At 39.4% G+C, this 20,669-nt stretch overlaps 2 protein-coding genes and 1 non-coding gene across 3 annotated transcripts; 1 reads left to right on the top strand and 2 right to left on the bottom strand.

The window, feature by feature from the left end:
* Positions 1-2,323: 2,323 nt before the first annotated feature.
* On the bottom strand, positions 2,324-2,758 carry LOC138876417 (protein neprosin-like). The gene is made up of 2 exons (XM_070155337.1): positions 2,744-2,758; positions 2,324-2,656 (listed from the first exon to the last, which is right to left on the bottom strand). Exons 1-2 carry the CDS (start codon positions 2,756-2,758, stop codon positions 2,324-2,326), a joined length of 348 nt encoding a protein of 115 aa, XP_070011438.1.
* Positions 2,759-4,334: 1,576 nt separating this feature from the next.
* On the top strand, positions 4,335-9,890 carry LOC138876416 (uncharacterized). The gene is made up of 4 exons (XM_070155336.1): positions 4,335-4,469; positions 8,343-9,158; positions 9,276-9,530; positions 9,771-9,890. The coding sequence occupies exons 1-4, from the start codon at positions 4,335-4,337 to the stop codon at positions 9,888-9,890; spliced, it is 1,326 nt and encodes a 441-aa protein (XP_070011437.1).
* LOC138876665 (small nucleolar RNA R71) lies at positions 4,763-4,869 on the bottom strand. Its single transcript, XR_011402007.1, has one exon. It is a non-coding gene; the product is annotated as a small nucleolar RNA R71 (small nucleolar RNA).
* Positions 9,891-20,669: the final 10,779 nt, after the last annotated feature.

Genomic DNA, 20,669 nt, shown 5'->3' with positions numbered 1-20,669 from the left:
TACATGAAAATACAGCGTGATACGTTGAAAATACATTGAAATATATTAACAGCAAAATCAAGTTGCTCAACCCCAAACTCCGTCGTCTTTGTTCAAGAACAAACCCTAATTTCCGGCGAAACCGCCGTCGAGCAAAAACCCTGAATCGCCACTAGCTATAAGGGTTAATGATGTCTAGACACCCCACTGGGAGATACTCGCCACGAGTCATCCATCACGTTAGCCATGTATCATGGTCGTATTTTACCAATAGAGTTTAATGATACAATGTTTGGAATTAACTAGCTTGAATAATTCGAATCTGAGCAAGTAAAGACAACAAGGGGATAAAGAACCATCTAGGGAAAGATTTTATGATTCCACGAGCCCGAATCATACTTAGAACCTCGACTTTGTCAGTTTAGCCACACCCATTAATGGGTCTTTGTCGATACCTGGTTTAACAAAGGTCGCCGTCGAGGGGCAGCCTGAAAGTATAGTTCACGAAATTGAAGATATGGTTTGATTCGACATTGATTCAGAGCCTCATGCCACTGACAATGAAAATCTCGTTCGACAATAGAGATGAATCAGTGGAGAATCATGGTTGTATTCATGGAGAAAGACTGACATTAGAGAGAGAGAGGGTGGAGAAAAATCTGAAGAATGAGAGAGAAAAATAATACAAAGCATATTTTATGGCTTAAGTGTAGAAGGTGACCATAAATAGATATTTGGCTATAAAAATCAAAAGGTAGCTATAGAATATAATTTTTTAAAAGGGTATTTATTTAAAATAAATAAGGTATCAACCTTTACTACAGGACGTAAAAATTCCTAAATATTATTGGGTTAACATAAATATATATATATATATATATGTTAAAGGGATGTTGAAGCAAGATTCACACTTTGGAAAAATAAAATCTCTCAGTAACACTTTGAAATTAGCTCATCAACTTTAGCATATAGTATCTTCAAGTCCTAATTGACTTTCTTAATCCTTTATAGTTTCTTGCAGTCTTTTTCTTTACTCGTCCTGTCTCCTCAAAAGGACCATTTGACGACGTTACGTTCCACCCAACTGGTACAATCATGCTGGGGGTGCTCGCCGGTATCAGCCTATTGTTCATCTTACTTCCTTGGGCGGTACGTTACTGCATTAGACGCTTTGCCACTTTTAGAGCTTGGCGCATAGTCCCTAGGGTGTTTGGGTCATTCCCCCGACTTCAGTATTCGACATCAAGTAACATATATTTCGGGGATGGTGAATGCAGCATTTGTCTGACTGATTTTGAAGACAATGAGTATGTGCGAGTGTTACCGTGTAATCACGCATACCACGAAGAATGTCTAGTAGCCTGGATGTGTAGAGATTTAAGTTGTCCACATTGTCGCCGGGATTACAGCGGCATTGTGCCGGCCCTTAGTGGCGATATGAATGTTCCAAATATATAGTCATATGCATATGTTTGTAATTTTGATATTAATTTCCAAGAAATAATACTACTACTATTTTATTATGTTTAGTCTTACGTGATTGTTTGGATTTGTAATTTTGCAGTTTATTTTACCTTCTCCAATCGCATTAAGACGATTGTAATATGATCTATTAACTCCTCTTCAATTTTTTTAAATTTGACTTCCCTTGTGACATTAGTTTCGTGAAGTGTCCTATTTATGTTTAACGGCATGCCACTTTCTCAACTTTTTCAATAACAGAATTTATGAATAAAGAATTTGATAACAGAATTAGTTTTGTTAATTTGTTTTATATTTGTATTATTTGGGTTAAAAGTTCCAGTTAAGCCTCCTAAATTAGGATTATGGTTTGTGGATCACCCGGAGTCGTGTAAAAGGATTTCTTTTCCATTTCTGAAATTTCTTTACGATTTTGCTGGAGTTTCCGTCCGTACTTCAAATCCATTCCTTTTGTCATATCATTTTATTTTCTCTTCCCTTATTCCAAAGTTTTCTATTTTTCAAAAAGATGAGGTGTGACAACACAAATAATTAAGTAGGTGTCCTTTATATTCATTTTTTGCCTCAACTTTTGTTTTATTTTTATGTAAGTCAGTGTCCACTCCAAATCATATTAAACACACACAATTGAACTCAAAATTGACAACATCAATATAGTTTCTTTGGATACAAACAGAATAATTGGGAAACGAAAGTAAATATATCGAAAATAGTATTTATAGCATGTGAAATATTTTATGTATAACTAGATAAAACTTTAGTGTATATATTTTTTGGCATACAAATTAAATACCATGACGGTAATAATTTACAAGACCTAGATTTATGCATTCTCACCAGGTCCCCCATAGAGTACAAAATGCTAAAACTTCCCCGGTATCGCATGGGGTAAGTCAATAACCTTGTATAAGTTTGGATTATCGACAAGTGTAGTTGTTTCATCTACATCAATAGTTTCACCTTTATCATCTAAGACTGTAAGTCCTCTACAATAAGAATCATAACTAGTCTCTTCAATAGGAAAAAAGCTAGAGCCCATTGGAGGTTCTGGTACACCTGGTGGACTATATACCACTCCTCCCCATTCGACATTTGTAGCAAAGCTAGTCAAGTCAGTGAAAATCCCTTGAGGCCAAAAACCAATTTGAATATGATTTTCTTCAAGGAAAAGCCACCAGTTTCCATTCACCAGATCCTAATTTTATGTGAAGAAAGAAATGTCTAAATTAGTTTTTTTTTTTAAATTTCAATACTAATTCTAGAAAAGAATAATAAAACGTACCCGACCGATGGACATTGTGTCTTTGATAATAGTCTAGATTTATGTAATATGACGATTGTTTATGCCCCAACTTGATTATGTTTCACTGTGATAATATAGCTAAATGATGATAAATTGGCTCTAATTGTGAATTTCACACGTTGCAGGAGTGAGTAGCACGTATGAGGTCTTAAAGCTGTGATTGGAGCTAAATTGAAGCAAGAAAAGCCCCTAGGAGTCGAGTACGTGGGAAGACGAGAAAAAGAAGAGATGAAATGAAGACCTGGACTAGCGCGTCCACTAGCGCGACCGCGCTAGCCCAGATGGTCGAGGCAGAATGATAGGGCATATGCGCGATCACTAGCGCGTCCATTAGCGCGACCGCGTTAGCCCAGTTCCGGAAAAGTAAATTTCATGGGTAAAATTGGAAGTTCGGGGACAAATCCATTTAACCTATAGAAGGTCTAGCTCGCCCAAGAGATTATTATCAAGATTTTCATAGCTTAGTTCAAGGCAAGGAGAGACAAGAGACAAGGAGGATAATTCAACATCGAGTTCTTCTTTTCTTCTTTTTATTTTTACGATTTGTGATAAATTTGACTATTGTTATGATGAACCCTAGTATGAGTAGCTAAATATTTAGTCTAAGGTTTTGATAGAACCTATTGAAGGATGAACTTTTTGTTATGTTAATATAGTTTGCCTGGTTTAACTTCTATTTGTTCAACTACGTTCCTGTTGTAGTTAATAGATAAGATCCTCAATTAGCTGTGCCTATTTATTGTGCACAACTCGGGAGAGAGTGCATATTTACGTAATTGTTAAACAACACCACTCCCAAAGTATATGAGGGATCAATAACCGAGGGTTTAAAGGCAGGATTAGGGATAACGAAGCCTTGGGTGCAATCTAAAGTGAGCTGTAATAAATAAAGCCAGCTAGTGTAACTCGGGAGAGTGCGGCTAGTAAATTGTCGTGATTACTCGGGAGTGATTTATGGTAATAAGAGTGCTCATGATTGATAGAGACTATTTGGTGAATCTATGTGAAGCATAACCGAAAGGGATTCCGTCAATAAGGGAAATCATAACCCTAGAACCTTCTCTTAATTATTTACAACTTAATCATAGTTAGTTTTCAGTTGCTTATTTGCATTCATTCTTAGTTAGTATAAATATCTTCAATTGTTATTCACAACATTTGGGAAGTTAATTCTGTGGAATTTGGTAAGTCTAACGAGAGTAATTGATAGGTTAATTCCTTGTGGGTTCAACGCTGGGCTAAATACTCAGATTATATTTGCAACGTCCGCGTGTCCTTTTTATAAGGCATAGTTGGGCGGGATCAAATTTTGGCACCGTTGGCGGGGACTTAACGGTGTTATCAATTACAATTGAAAGAAGTACAAAAATTCTTAGTGTAGTCAATTTTCTCTATACTTAATCTTTACATTGAAATTTTAACGTTTGTTAACGTGGTTGTACAGTTGCATGCCTAGAAACTCATCGAGAACTGGTGAAGTATTTGAAGCATTATCAGATCCTGAGAGAGTTTTCAAGGCCTTGAATCAGGCCAACCAGAAAAACAAACAACTGAACAATTCAAAACAGGCATGGGAGATCACGAAGAAGACCCAGCTGTACCAATAGCGCCAGTGGCACCTCTTGTGCCAGAGGTTGCTCTCTATGACTGGGCACAACCCACAGCTGAAACTCTGTCCACAGCGATTGTAGTCCCGCAGATACAGGTTAAATCATTCAAAATCACGAATAACATGTTGCACTTGTTGCAAACAAGGGACTATTTTCGGGGTCACAAGTCGAAGATCCTCAACAACACTTGAAAAATTTCCTGTCAATATGTAAAACCCAAAGGCAGCCCAACGTAACTTTGGAAGCAATCAAGCTGTTATTGTTTCCATTCTCAGTGACAGGAGCTGCCCAGACCTAGCTAAACTCACTCCCCATAAATTCCATAACAACTTGGAAAGAGTTAGTCAAGCAATTCGTGAACAAGTTCCACCCACCCAACAAGACTGCTCAACAAATTGATGAAATTTTGAGTTTTAAAAAGAGACCAATGGAGACAATGCATGAAACATGGGAACGTTTCAAAGGGATGCTGGTTATATGTCCGCACCATGGTATTCCAGATCTGATGTTGGGACAGCGGTTTTACATGGGATTATCAGATAGCATGAAGAACATTGTTGATGCTTCAGCTGGTGGAGCATTTTTGAGCAAAACATGGAGAGAAGGCCAGAGTCTACTTGACAAGATGGCACAAAATTCAGGATGGACAACCAGGAATATACCTATCACTCCAGTGATTCACTCAGTGTAAGGCCCCGGAAAATTTCGCTAAGCAACCTAGGATTACGTGGTGCCACATAGGCTTATTATAATATTTTATGTGCTATTAACATGATGTACATCAATTGGATTTGGTAAATATATGTATAAGTCTTATGGTAAGTATTAGGGGTCCAAGGAAGGGTCTAAGTCCAAGTCAAATTGAAATATTTCGTAATAGGCTAAGATTCCAAATGAGTTTGCACAAGTCCCTACTTTGGACAAGAATATCAAAATATTTATAGTTTTATGTGATTAACAACCTATTATATGAAAGGTCTTTGGGTCTAGTTTCCAACGCTTCAAACCGTTCATCATTCGGACATTCCTACACAAAGTTACGACCAAATTACCAAAGCAACGCAGAAATTTGCACTACCGCGGCGCCCCATGCGGAGTCTGGCGCGCCGAGCCAGTAGTAATTCCAGTATGGTCCGAAATTTCATTTCCAGACACATTTTCACAGACGCCCCGCGGCGCCCCACGCGGCGTGGCAGTACAAAAAATGGGTTTTTAAGACCCGAACCCCAATTCATTTAACTCGTTTGGGGTTTGTTATTTTGGGATTTTCTGGAGCTTTTAGAGAGAGGGAAGAGCAATTCTAGAGAGAGGAAGAAGCTCAAGTGCCTTGTTCATAAAAAATCTTGTCCAATCCTTGAAATCCAACAAGAAATCCTTCAAGTCCTTCATCAAAGAGGTAAGATCCTACACCCTAACCCTTAATTTCGAATTTTAGCTAAGGGCGGTTATTTATCAAGAAAGTTTGTGGGTATTGGAGTTGTTATCTTGTTTGCATGTGTTCCCAAAAGGTGTAGGATCATGGTTGAGGAAAGAAATGGTAAAGTATGGGTTGTGGGTTGATGAAATCCTCTATAAAAGAACCATAAAGATTTAACGCTCATATGGTGTTTGATAAAATGCTCGAATGAGCTAGAATTATGAATATCTTCCTAATTTGCGTTCAATTTGGTTATGTCTCGAAGTAGATGTGCATTGCTAGAATTTTCGGAACGTTGTAGTAACTTAAGGAAAAGCTCTTTGAGGTATGTATGGCTAAAACCCCATCTTTTAGAAATTGAGCTCTATTGATGCTTGTGTAAATGTGGTAAGACTCAACTTTGGATTCTTGCTTTGATTGATACTTTACATGAATTTGTGTTGTGACCCTATATTTGTGAAAGATGCATTCCAATATGATCAATGTGCTATTCTTGATAACATAAAAAGGGTGCAAGAAATATGAATTACATATTGAAATGCTAAGACCTTAAACTGAGATTGGAGCTACATATATTATGCCAAACTATGTGAAATCTTCTATGTATAAAGGTGTTTGAAATAAATCAAATGACATTGGGAAATAGAGTATGGCCAATGTGCCGAGAATGTGAATTATAATTGTACTTGGTGATGCCTATGACATGAGAAATTATGAAACAGTTTATGAAATGAGTCTCGACTCTGCTTTCCATAAATGACTTCAATAATAAAGTGTCCTAAAGGCTTTATACATAATTTATGCCATAAGTGGTTGTTAGAGATAATGTTTTGCCTTATAAGTACATCTAATGTGATCCAAGTTGTTACATACTTCGATGTTGAAATTGTATATTGTCGTGATTGAAAAGGAGTAATTCAAGAACAATTGGTGTAATTGCTTGCTTACGCCTTTGAGGTGTGTTTTTATTGCGGGTTGATGTATCCCCTTCTTTTGGGAGAATTCGTTGTGTTTAAAGTTCCATTGTTAATAACTTGAGGTGTATGATTTCTGAAATATTGTGTATGCCCAAGATTCATGATTCCTCTCATGTGTACTTGACATCTTGAATTGAATGGCTTGTCGTTGAAATTGATATGGATGTGAAATATGCGAAAATGATGTGAAATGTGGGAAAGAAGAGATTGAGTTATGAAATGTGGCCTAGTGCCAAGTATGCTGTAATAATTGTGGCCCCAAGTGCCTATGAATTGATATATGTGAAATAAAGATTGAAATAAGTTGATTAATGAAAAAGGAACAACGTCTTGGTAAAACGGCCTAGCCGATCGGGCCGTGATCGGACACCATGCCGTACACATGGTGGTATTGTGCTGATATTGAATTCCGAAAATTGAGAATGAGATTGTGATTGAGGCACATGTCTCAAATGAGGCAACCTAGCCGATCGGGTCGTGATCGGACTCCGCTCAAGAAAGTGGTGGTATTATGAATGAATTTCGGAAAGGAAAAGGGAAAGATGAGATTGTGATTGGAATGTATGCCTCGAGTGAGGCGACCTAGCCGATCGGGTCGAGATCGGACTCCGCTTATGATAGCGGTGGTATTGGAAATAAATGACGGATAGTGTGGAATTCCCCAAACTAAAGATTATGGAAACGTAATGTGAAAATTGTATGACTCTTTTAGTGCCCAACTAAAAGCTATGGGAAAATGATGTGAAAGTTGTATGATTCTTTTATTTGATAATGTGGTGATCGTTTAAAGTTTTGAGTTATACTTGTGATTTCTTATTCTTGTATGAAAGTTCTTTCTAAGCAGATGGTATTTAGTTATACATACTAGTGCTATTCGCTGGCATTAATGTCCCTTTTGCCGGGGGCGCAACGTCTTTAATAGATGTAGGTATTTCTATAGCAGGCAGTGTTGGTCGCAGCTAGTGTCGCATCATCCTTTCAGCTGACTTGGTGAGCCCCACTTCGTTTCGGGGTCCTGTTTCATCTGTTCATCATGTACTTTGTAGGTATAGCCGGAGCCTTGTTACCGGTATTTCCATATTACATTACTCTTCAGTTGTGTTTAGAGGTTCCGTCGACAGGTTGTGGGTAGTGTTTGGTATTAGAAATATTGGTATTCGGCAAATATGTTTTCTTTCATATCTATAAAAATTGTCATATTTTGGATATTATGGTTGAAATGGCTAATGAAAATAAAATGGAAGTTGTTAATGAAATACTTACTAAGTATGATTAATGGAGTCCATCTCCTATTTATTCATGAACTAGTTTGGGTAGAATGAAACCTAACAGGCTTGCTCAGTCGAGTTTACTCGGTTGAGCGCCGGTCGTGTTCCTCGGATTTTGGGGCGTGACACTCAATTCCCTTAGATCCATCCAACTCTATGGCTGAAAATATAGCCACCTTATTAACACAGATGAGTATCCTCACCAAAAAAGTGGAAGAGTCAGGGCAGAAGCAGCAGGTACACATCGTAGATACTACCAATGGGGGCTTGTGCACATCTTGCATTAGTCATCCAATTGGTAACCAGTGGAATGCAGAACATGATCATCATCACTACCTTGAAGACATGAACTATGTGTCTAATTATGGAAAAGAGAGACATGGTGGTCAGAATTGGGGCCAGCAAAATCAGTCGTATATGCCAGTCCAACCACAGTTCAACAATGGGAATATGGGAGGTATGAGACCTCCTAACAATATGGCACCTTATCCAAGGCCACAGGGATATAACAATCAAAATCAGCAGGAGGGGTATCACCCTCCTCAGCATCAGTATGGTGGACGGCAGGAAGATGGGTTTGCTAGACTTGAGGCAATGATGCAGCAAGTTATTGGGTCTAATGCAAAAATTAGTGAAAGAGTAGATGCACATGATTCAGCTATCAAGAATATTGAAGTGCAGATGGGCCAAATTTCTATGTCTCTAAACAATCACCCTCATGGGACATTACCTGCAGACAATCAAATAAACCCAAAAGATCAAGGCCCGAAGAAGCTGATGACAGTGAGTCTACGGAATGGCAGAGATTTAGACGTGGATCAAGAGAGGGCTCGAGAAAGAAAACAGGCTGAGACACTCATACCCGTGCCCATTGAGCTAGATGAGTCAACGAAACTAACAGAGGTGACAATCCAGCCTGCCCAGGAAGAACATAACATTCAAATTGAGATTGAGAAAGAAGCTGAGATAGCCCAGGAACAAGTAGTTAAGGTGGCAGCTGATAAAGAGCAGTCCCAAATTATTGGGAAGAAGAGACCTCCCGCACCATTCCCTCATAGGCTGGCTAAGTACCAAAAAGAGGAGCAATACAAGAAATTTTTGGAGATGCTAAAACAAATCCAGGTAAATATTCCATTGATAGATGCTTTGAAAGAGATGCCTAGGTATGCAAAAATGATGAAGGACTTAATGTCCTGAAAATTCGATTTCCAAGACTTGGCCACAGTGACTCTTATTCAGACCTGCAGTGCAGTGGTGACTAGACCAATTGCGGAGAAGCTATCTGACCCAGGGAGCTTTACAATTCCCTACACTATTGGTAATTTTGCTTTTGCTAAGGCACTTTGTGATCTAGGGGCCAACATAAATCTTATGACCCTGGAGATTTATAAGAGGCTGGAGATTGGAAGAGCTAGACCCACCTCGATGTTGTTGCAGCTGGCTGACAGGACTGTAAAAAGACCCTCTGGTATCTTCGATGATGTGTTGATTCAGGTGGGGAACTTTGTGTTCCCTGTAGATTTGTGATCTTAGACTGCAAGGTGGATGAAGAAATTTCCATAATTTTGGGAAGGCCGTTCTTGGCCACTAGGAGAGCTATCATTGATTGTGAGACTGGGGAGCTCAAGATGAAATTGAACAATGAAGAGATAACATTCAATGTGCAGAAATCTATGAGGCGACCAAGTGAATTTGCCAATTGCTCTCTTATTGATGCCGTGGATGTAATTGTAGAAACTGATGAGATATGCTGACTATGAGGACCCTCTTGCTGCATGTCTAATGAATTTAGATGAGGTGAATGGAGAAGAACTGGCAGAATGGGTGTTGGCATTAGAGGGCAGAGGGTTCTAGGATAGAACTCTTGAATTTGAGCCCTTGCATTTAGAAAATAGAGAAACTCCTCCAGCCAAGCTATCCATCGAAGAACCACCAAAGCTGGAATTGAAGCCACTGCCCGCCCATCTCAGGTATGAGTTCCTTGGACCTGACTCCACATTACCTGTTATTATCTCATCTAGTTTGTTAGATGTGCAGGCACAACAACTCTTGCAGGTACTCAAGGAGTGTAGGACTGCCATTGGGTGGATTATGGCAGACATTAAGGGGATCAGCCCCGCCTACTTTATGCATAAAATTCTGCTGGAAGAGTGACACAAACCTTCCAGGGAACACCAAAGAAGGCTAAACCCAAACATGAAGGAAATGGTGAAGAAAGAAGTGATAAAGTGGTTAGATGCGGGAATTATTTTCCCAATCTCTGACAGTAGTTGGGTTAGCCTAGTACAATGTGTACCTAAGAAGGGTGGCATAACGGTGATCAAAAACGATAACAATGAACAACAAGAACCATCACGGGCTGGAGAATTTGCATGGACTACAGAAAGTTAAATCTGGCCACCCGGAAAGACCACTTCCCACTTCCCTTCATTTATCAGATGTTAGACATATTGGCAGGGAGGTCACACTTCTGTTTTTGGATGGGTACTCAGGGTATAATCAGATCTCCATTACACCAGAGGACAGAGAGAAGACCTCCTTCACTTGCCAATATAGGATTTATGCTTTTCGGAGGATGCCCTTTGGCCTATGCAATGCACCCGCCATATTTCAAAGGTGTATTATGGCCATATTCACTGACATGGTAGATGACATAATGGAGGTATTCATGGATGATTTCTCAGTGGTGGGAACTCATTTGATGAGTGCCTTATAAATCTGACTCATTTGATGTGTGCTTAAACAGTGTATTGAGACTAACTTGGTTCTTAATTGGGAGAAGTGTCATTTCATGGTACAAGATGGCTTAGTCTTGGGGCACCAGGTGTCAAGTAAAGGAATTGAGGTGGATCGCGCTAAAGTTGACGTGATAGAAAAGTTTCCACCTCCAACTTTAGTCAAGACAATCAGGAGCTTCCTCGGGCATGCTGGTTTCTACTGGAGATTCATAAGAGACTTCTCAAAAATTGTCAATCCTCTCTGTAAGTTGTTAGAAAAAGATCACCATTTCTTGTTTTCTAATGATTGCCAGGTAGCATTCGAGAAGTTGAAAAAGAGGCTAGTCACAGCACCCATCATTGTTGCCCTCGACTGGGAGCAACCATTCGAATTCATGTGTGATGCCGGTGACTACGTAGTGGGAGCAGTGCTGGGACAACGGAAAGACAAGCTAATGCATTCAATCTACTATGCCAGTCGAACGCTGAGTGTAGCCCAGTTGAACTACACTGTGTTTGAGAATCGAAACGGGATTTTATTTAAAGATTCAGAGCCGCCACTTGGGAGATTTATGGTGTCCCAAGTCACCGGTTGAATCCCGAATAGAGAAAAATATTGACTCTGTATTACAGTCCGCGAACCAGAAATCCAAGTAAGAAATTCTATTAACCCGGGAGAAGGTGTTAGGCATTCCCGAGTTCCGTGGTTCTAGCACGGTCGCTCAACTATTATATTCGGCTTATTTATCTGATTTTAATACATGTTGAACCTATGTGCAAATTTTAACTGTGTACCGCTTTTATCATTATTATTTTTACCGAGAATTGCAACATCGTTAAAATATATCTCGAACCACGTCACATCAATGCACCCGTGGTTATTGACACATTTCAACTCTATTGAGATTTGGATTTGGGTCACATAAATGTGCACCCGAGTTTAAGAAGATAACATTATTAAATACGCGCCTAACGATACTAACGCGTTGTTATTTTGAGAAAAGCCGTAAAGTTCGTTATGCGGCCTGTCTCGAAATCTAAACATTTGAAATAACTGTCCGTTTGAGGGCCCCGCAGTTTGTGTATTCTTGTTTGTCGAGGCTCGTCTCATTCATTTTTTTCAAAGAAATTTGCAACGTCATGGAAATGCATCTCGAACCATGTCACAATCAATGCACCCGTGATTAACGACACATTTCCATTTCGTTGAGATTTGGATTTGGGTCACATAAATGTGCACCCGAGTTTAAGAAAGTAAATTATTAAAAGTATGCGCCTAACAGTGACTAACGCGTTATTACTTTTGGGAAAAAGGCCGTGAAATTCGCTAAGCGGCTGATCCCGAGTTCTAAGTAATTAATATATATACAATCGTGAGGGCCCCGCAATCGGTGAGATTTACTAGGCGAGGCTCATCTTGTTTATTTTGAAAGGACAATCCTAAAGTGACTACATTTTCTATTAAGTTCGTCTCTAAAATAAAAGAGAAGAGGTCCTAATTAGTTACATGTTTATAAGCTCGTGCCTCTTATTGTTTATTAGATTAACACAAATGCAAACGGAAAATTGCAACAGAGCTTACTCAAGGGAGATTGTATCATTCCTTATTCTATTATTTAACACTAAAGTTGAGATTATGAATAGAACACGAGATTGACACCCAGTAATATCAAAACAAACTAACTATTCTTTGATTAATTTAAACTAACATTATTAGATGAATTGAGCTATTGGAATTAACTATGTGTAATACAAAGCCATTTTTTTAGCTTTTTTTACGACTTGTTGAAGAAATGCGTCAATGCTTAAAAACTGACATCAGGCTAACATCAATCACTAACATTTGAGAATATTAGTTACTAACATTATTCGCATTGCTATTTAAAATGATGTTACTTACTCAAGCGAACTCACAATTTCAGAACTAACCCTATTAAACCAACATGCTAATTTTCATGAACTATTTGAACCTGTTTTGTGGCATAACCTATTTGAAACTATTACACGACTACTGAAAAAGAATTAACTACACTATATTTCATAACTAGTAATCACAAACTAAGATTAATTACAATTGATATTCACATGTTTGTATAAGTAGATTCAACGGTCCAGTTTATGCATTCCAAAGTCATTCTAATACATACTATGGGATATCAAGTGAACTACTGCTTATACATTAAATTAAACACAAAGAAACAGGAAAATTCAGAAATCCATTCCAACAACTCTTTACTTCCTTTTCATTAAATTCGAGAGCTTTAGAACATGTACCTGGATAATGGAAATACAAGAAGATGAAGGAGCAGTCAGCAACAGTAGTAACACAGCAAAACAACAGCAGCAATTCAAACCAAGGCTCAGAAAAATTTGAAGAAAACCAAACAAGCTCGATAGAACGCCCCCAAAAGTTTGTAAAAGACTAAATAGCAACAACCAACATCACCACAAACAGACTCAGTCACGCGTGTATTAAATCCAAAACTGAACTCGTAGACCACCGAACCAATTAAGCATTCAAAAAGGAATCAGGTTCACTGTCCCGAATTCGAGTTACTCCTACAGATGCAATGAAAAACCCTCTCTTTCTTTTTGTTTTTTTTAAACTCTCCAGCCCTCTTTTTAAGATTTTCAGAATCCTTTTTTTCTCCCCTAAACTGTGTAAAACTCCTCTTATTTATATCCAAACTCTCTTAACTTTCTAGCTCTTAGGAGCATTAACTGATTAAGAAAGTATTTCCCTCCATGATATTCCCTGCAGCCCATTATCAAGTGTCTTCTTGTTTGAAGTTATTTTGTTCCCCCACACTTGCATGCCTTGTTCCCCACTACTGTATGTCTTGTGCTCTTTTTTAATTCACGTGTTCCCCACTATCGTTATCTTTTCTTTATTTAATTCCATTATTCCCCACTACTATATATTTTGTCCCCACTATATTAAACAATGTATTATTTTAACATTATTAGTGCTTAGTGGACGAAGCACTCAAATTAATCATTTTTTAAGACTTTAAATCCCAAAATACCCCTGAAACTACTGAAATTACCATCCTACCTCGATCCCTTTCAATCTGTACTACAAACCATATCAGCTATAACCAAATCAAGCCTAACAATTGATTAATTGAACACATGAAACTAACTTCCAATCAACAACATTAGGACAATTCAACAAAGCCAGATTCATATCCAAACAAACTTAGCAGAACAAACAAGTAGATCCAAATTACTAAACACAATCATCAATTGAACTCAAACTAGATCAAACAACATCATAACAAAGATGAATGATTCATAACAAAACTATGTTGAACTACTACGGTCAAATTTCAGACTACGATTGATACACAGATACATGGGCTGAAATAACACAATTCTAAGTTAAACCTGTACAAAAATGTAGGAATATTGAACATATATCGACGATGAACCCTAAAGTTAAAATCTAAGGACCAGCACATAAAACACTCGCCATTAAATTACTTGATGAGAACTAACAAACTTCAAACAAAATGAACATGAATTATCTATAATACAAACAAAGACCTGGGTTCGAATTCAAACTAACCCATCGGAACACAAATACAATTAGAGAAAGAAGAAAAGGAGGGGAAGACGAATTTGCTGAATGAATTAAAAGAAAAGAGAATGGAAACCTACTAGTTTAAAGACCGGGTTCAAACGGCGACCTCGACACGCCTGAACAAACCTCGCTGTTTTCAGCCCCTTTTCATTTTTTTGATGAAGTGACGAAGGAGTTCACTGGTTTGTGGTCGTTCGTGGATAAAGCTGGACGTTGGGTTATGGTGGTCGTGCGGGTTGGTTTAGGTGCGTTTGGGGATGGACTGAGGGATACGAAGAAGGGGTCATTGGCATGACAGTGGAGCTAGAGCAGCAGTGGCTTGGAGTGTTGCTGCTCGCTGCTGCTCGACGGAAAAGGCTGGTTGATGGTCAGCTGGCGACGGGCTGGCTGTGCTGGTCGTGAGGCGGAGCTGGGGTGGTGATGACGTGGTCGTGGTGGACGTGAGGAGGCTGTTTCAGGTGGTCGACGGACTGTGTGTGTGCGTGTTGAGCAGTGACAGACGAAGAAAAAAAAGCAACGGCCATGGCGGACTGGCTGGAGCTCGCGACTGGAGGGTCGTTGGGTTGTAGGTTGGCGATGGGAGGCTGGTTGGTTGCGTCGCTGGTTTGGTGGCTGAAGGCGACGAAGAAGATGAAGCAGCAGGGGTGGGGCGGGTGTCCCTTTTTTAGGGTTTTTTTTGTTGTTTTTAGGGAAAAATGAAAAATAGAAAGGGGGGGGGTTGGGGTTCGTTTGGGTTATGGGGCATACCAGGTCGGGTCGACCCGGTGGGGGTTTGGTTCTTTGTGCCTGTGGTTTAAAATTGAAGAAAAGTCCCAATCCGATTTTCTTCCTCTTTTATTTCCATTTCTTCTTTTTTTTTTCTTAAAATAAAACTAAAATTCTAAAAATTCTAAATTAACCTATAAAACTAAATTAATTTATAAAAGTACTAATTAACTCTTAACAATTAAGACACAATGACATAGCAATTAACGATAAAATCACACAATTTGGACATTAAATGATAAAACTACAACGTACATTATTTTTATGATTTTTGTTCTTGTAAAACAAACTTAATTGCTCCTAATTATAGAATTAAATCCTAAATGCAAATGCGACATATTTTGTATTTTTTATTAATCTAATAAATAAACATGCACAGACAAATACAAATAATTATCCAAAAATGCCACAAAAATTCTCAAAATTGCACACAAAGGAAAATTGTTTTATTTTGAAATTTTGGGAGTAATTCTCACATAGGGCAAAAATCATATGCTCACAGCTGCCCCTCTTTGTCCGAAAACACGAAGAGTTTTCGTGCAAAGATAAAGTGAGCAGATACGAGCGATTTTTGCCCGTTGGGATACTCCGTGTGAAGCATTTTTTTTGACAAGATTTAACCGAACCTTTGCTTCAAAGGTTTCCTACATATCCCTGGCTAGAAGGGAATCAGGTTAATGTAGTTCGGGAAATTTTGGTAGCTGGGACTACCATGGGACTGCCTTTTGTTGTTACTGTTGCTGCATGCTGTTGCTACTGCTTTTCGACCTCCTTATTACACCATTGCTAGAAAGAAAACAAAAGTTAGACTAAACTAATGGTTATAGAATCTTATCTATCTTCGATTTGCTCTTGTAGTCTTATTTCTGATTTCTGAAGTGGGATTCGTGCTGGCAGTATTTTTGTCGTGACCCTCCGCATTACTGACTTCTGACTTGCTCTTGGAATGTATTCCTCTGTTCTGCAGTCAGGCTCCTGACTTCATCAATCTTCAAATATAACAACCTCCATTCTATAGGCGGGCTCCTGACTCCAACAACAACTTGAAAATAATTCAGCCTCCATTCTCCAGGCGGGCTCCTGACTTCATCAGCGACTTTGAAAATAAATCAACCTCCAATCTCCATGTGGGCTCCTGACTTCATCAACAACTAAAAAATAATTCAGCCTCCATTCTCCAGGCGGGCTCCTGACTTCGACAACTTCTTAAAATAATTCAGCCTCCATTCTCCAGGCGGGCTCCTGATTTCAACAACTTCTTAAAATGTAACACCTCCATTCTCCAAGCGGGCTCTTGACTTCAACAACTTCTTAAAATTTAATACCTCCATTCTCCAGGCGGGCTCCTGACTTCGTCAACAACTAAAAAATAATTCAGCCTCCATTCTCCAGGCGGGCTCCTGACTTCGACAACTTCTTGAAATAATTCAGCCTCCATTCTCCAGGCGGGCTCCTGATTTCAATAACTTCTTAAAATGTAACACCTCCATTCTCCAGGCGGGCTCCTGACTTCAACAAACCTTAAAACTATAACACCTCCATTATCCAGGCGGGCTCCTGACTCAACAACTTCTTAAAAATATAACACCTTCATTCTCCAGGCGGGCTCCTGACTTCAACTACTTCTTAAAATATAACACCTCCATTCTCCAGGCGGGCTCCTGACTTCAACTATTTCTTAAAAATATAACACCTCCATTCTCCAGGCGGGCTCCTGACTTCAACTACTTCTTAAAAATATAACACCTCCATTCTCCAGGCGGGCTCCTAACTTCAACTACTTCTAAAAAATGTAACACCTCCATTCTCCAGGCGGGCTCCTGACTTCAACTACTTCTTAAAAATATAACACCTCCATTCTCCAGGCGGGCTCCTGACTTCAACTACTTCTTAAACAATGCGTTTTATTGTTGTCGTTCCTTCCTTCCTCCTAAACCATTTTTCCTTCTAATCTTGAATCATCCTCTTTCAGAACTGCTTCCCTCAAAACTGGTATTTTATTCCTCCGAAAACTGCTAGGGATAACACTGGTGTTTTATTCAAAAATATGTCATTTCCCTACTTAAAAGACTACTTTCTTTAAAGCTGGCGCTTTCTTTCCACTGGAACTACTTCCCTCAAACTGGTGTTTTCACTTCTCTGAAACCTGACAGGGATAACACTGCTGGGGAATTACATTCCCTCTTTAAGACTAGTTACTTTCCTCTTTTCAACAATGGTGGGGATGGCACTGATTCAAATACCACTACACTTAAAACTCGGGTTATCTTGCTTCTTCCAAGATTGCTTTCTTTAAACTTGTATTGCCTTCTCCCGTAAACTGCTGGGGATTCCACTTCCTTCAACACTTGTGTTATCTTCCATCTTTCCCAAGTGGGTATCTGATTTCAAGAAAATTTCGCAATGACAGAAAATTTTCTGCCCCAGTTGGATAATCTTCTTTGCGTCCATGTCTTCCCGCTGTCAATAACATTTCCTTTCCCTGCTTCAAATCAAAGAAAAATTTGTTAGTTTAAAACGTGGTGAGTGGTCGTGCCACTCCTGCTGGGGATGGTGTTTCCCTTTTTCCTTTCCCTGCTTTGCGTTTTATTACAAAACTTGCTCGGGATGATATTATTTGCCGGGGATGGTTTTCTTTTCTCTTCCTTCCCCGCTCTGTGTTGTCTGACCATTGCGGAACTTGGTCGATAACCTGTCGGAGTTGTTCCTACATCTCGCAAATCTGCTAGGGATCCTCTTGGAATTTGATCCATAACTTCTCAACTGTTGTTTTTCTGTTTTTCTCCAACTCCCCCTGGAAATTTGGTCCTCTTGGAATCTAGACCCATTCATCATTTGGACTTGCGACAAACTTCTTTTTTCTGTGTCGCCTTATCTTTGGCCTGTCCTATTTGCATTTTGCTTCGCACCGTTTTGGCAACTAGTAGTAAGCTCTGAAAATCCTTTTCAAAAACAAATTGCTGGGGAGGTAAAGTCTTTAAACCAAGAAATGAAAAAGTGATGACTTCAAAAGATAGAAAAAGAAGAAATCTTTCTGAACAAATGCTGGGGAAAAGGAAAGAAAAGAACTTATCTGAATGATATAACCGATCCCAATGATCATGTCGTGCATTCAAAATTAATCAGCACAGTCTATTTGTATCGATCAATCTTTCGGACGGCCTCATATTGTTGTGGATAAACAAGCACTCAACTCTTTGCCAAATGCGGATCCTTTCCGCCAATCTTGTCTTGTCGCCTAATAGTGCTCTTCGAGCGGTTTTCACTAATAAGACTCTCTCGTTTCTCTCAACTCCCGTCGTCTTATGGTGCCTGTGAAGGTTTTCACCGATAAGACTCTCACGTTTTATTTCTCTCATCTTCCGTCGCCTTATGGTGCCTATGCAGGTTTACACCGATAAGACTCTCATTTTATTTTATTTTTTAGCTGGGGATTGGAGTGCTGCCGATATGACTCTCTCTGCTAGGGATTCTTGTCGGCTATCAATTCATTTCTAGTTCATGATCCTTTCCTCTACTGGGGGATCGGGATGTTATTCCCGACCTCCGTTTGCATGACTTGGCACTTCTCGGATGCCGATCGGGAGGTCTTTTTTGGACATCAATATGGGTTTTTGTGTATGGCTAAAGAAAAGGGGTATCAAGAGTTCAAAATAATTTTGATGGGTAAAACAATACAACTCTTGGAATCAAACTTTCTTTCCAAAATTACAAACACAAACTTCTGCCCCAGTTTTTCTTGCTTGGTGATTTTTATTTTCTTGTTACACTATGACCGAGCCGTGAGGCGCCTACGTATCCTTATTTGAGGAATCAGGTCAAATGTAGTTCCCAATTCCTTTGTTTTTCTTGTGACTTTTCTTTTGTCTTTATTATCATTATTTTTCTCTTTTCTTTTTCTTTCATTTTCATTACTGATTCCAAAATAGGGGTATGAAAGAAATAAATAAGGCTCAAAAGGGGAAGCAAAGGTTAAAGTGTTTGGATAGAAGAAAGAATTGCCTCCGTCATTTCATTCTCCGATAAATGCCAAGTACAAACAAACATCAATTACAATCAAAAGAAATCATACATAATATCTCTTAACTGTGTCAGAATTGATAGCCATGTCGACGCATTTCCCTTCGATATCTGTTAAACATAAAGCGCCATTGGACAACACTCTGGTTACAATGAATGGCCCTTGCCAATTCGGGGCGAACTTGCCCTTTGCTTCGGCCTGATGTGGTTGGATTCGTTTCAACACCTGCTGCCCCACTTCAAATTCTCTGGGGCGCACCTCATTGTTGTAGGCTCTTGCCATTCTCCTTTGATACAGTTGTCCATGGCATACTGCTGCAAATCGCTTTTCATCAATCAGGCTCAACTACTCCAATCGGGATTTGACCCATTCATCATCATCAATCCCAGCCTCAGCGACAATCCTAAAGGATGGAATTTCAACTTCCGCCGGTATCACTGCTTCAGTTCCGTACACCAACGAATAAGGAGTTGCACCTACTGAAGTGCGAACAGTAGTGCGGTATCCCAACAATGCAAATAGTAGCTTTTCATGCCATTGTCTCGAACCTTCTACCATCTTCCGAATTATCTTCTTTATGTTTTTTGTTGGCTGCCTCAACTGCCCCATTCGCCTTGGGACGATATGGGGTGGAATTGCGGTGTGTAATCTTGAACTGTTAACACACCTCTTTCATCAAACCGTTGTTAATATTAGCACCATTGTTCATGATGATCACTTTTGGGATCCCAAATCTACAGATGATATGGGAATGAACAAAATCTACCACTGCCTTCTTGGTCACCGACTTGAAAGTCTTATCTTCCACCCACTTAGTGAAATAATCGATGGTCACTAAAATGAACCTATGACCGTTGGTAGCTGCTGGCTCAATAGGTCCAATGACATCCATGCCCCATGCAACAAATGGCCATGGTGCTGACATTGTATGCAATTCTGTTAGCAGAGAATGAATCAGATCTCCGTGTATTTGACACTGATGGCACTTCCGCATGAAACTGATACAATCACGCTCCATAGTGAGCCAATAGTACCCTGCTCGAAGAATCTTCTTTGCCAATACATATCCGCTCATATGTGACCCACAAACTCCAGCATGTACCTCTGTCATAACTATTGTGGCTTGACTAGCATCTATACATCTCAGCAATCCCAAATCTGGTGTTCTTTTGTACAACACTCCTCCACTGAGGAAAAATCCATTTGTCAATCGCCGAATGGCTCTCTTTTGATCTCTGGTAGCCTGCTCCGGGTATATCCCCATCCTGGGGTATTCCTTGACATCATAAAACCACAGCTCGCCATCCATTTCTTCTTCAATCATGTTACAATAAGCATGATGATCTCGGACTTGAATATGCAAAGGATCGACATAAGCTTTGTCCGGATGGTGCAACATCGATGCTAAAGTGGCCAGAGCATCGGCGGCCTCATTATAAACTCTTGGGATATTTCTGAACTCCACTGATCGAAATCGTTTACTCAGATCAAGCAAGCATTGTCGATATGGTATGAGCTTCAAATCCCTTGTTTCCTATTCACCCTGA

This window comes from Nicotiana sylvestris, chromosome 8 (assembly GCF_000393655.2).
Source record: "Nicotiana sylvestris chromosome 8, ASM39365v2, whole genome shotgun sequence".
Lineage (NCBI taxonomy): Eukaryota > Viridiplantae > Streptophyta > Magnoliopsida > Solanales > Solanaceae > Nicotiana > Nicotiana sylvestris.
The sequence above is the reverse complement of the archived record's forward strand: the minus strand, read 5'-3'. Positions and strand labels throughout refer to the sequence as shown.

Bases quoted from the DNA above. Each gene is read 5' to 3' on its own strand.
- LOC138876416 (XM_070155336.1), top strand. From the start codon at position 4,335: ATGGGAGATCACGAAGAAGACCCAGCTGTACCAATAGCGCCAGTGGCA. The intron at 4,470-8,342 runs GTTAAATCATTC...ATTGGTAACCAG, and splicing joins TTGTAGTCCCGCAGATACAG to TGGAATGCAGAACATGATCA. The intron at 9,531-9,770 runs GTGGGGAACTTT...ATGTAATTGTAG, and splicing joins TCGATGATGTGTTGATTCAG to AAACTGATGAGATATGCTGA.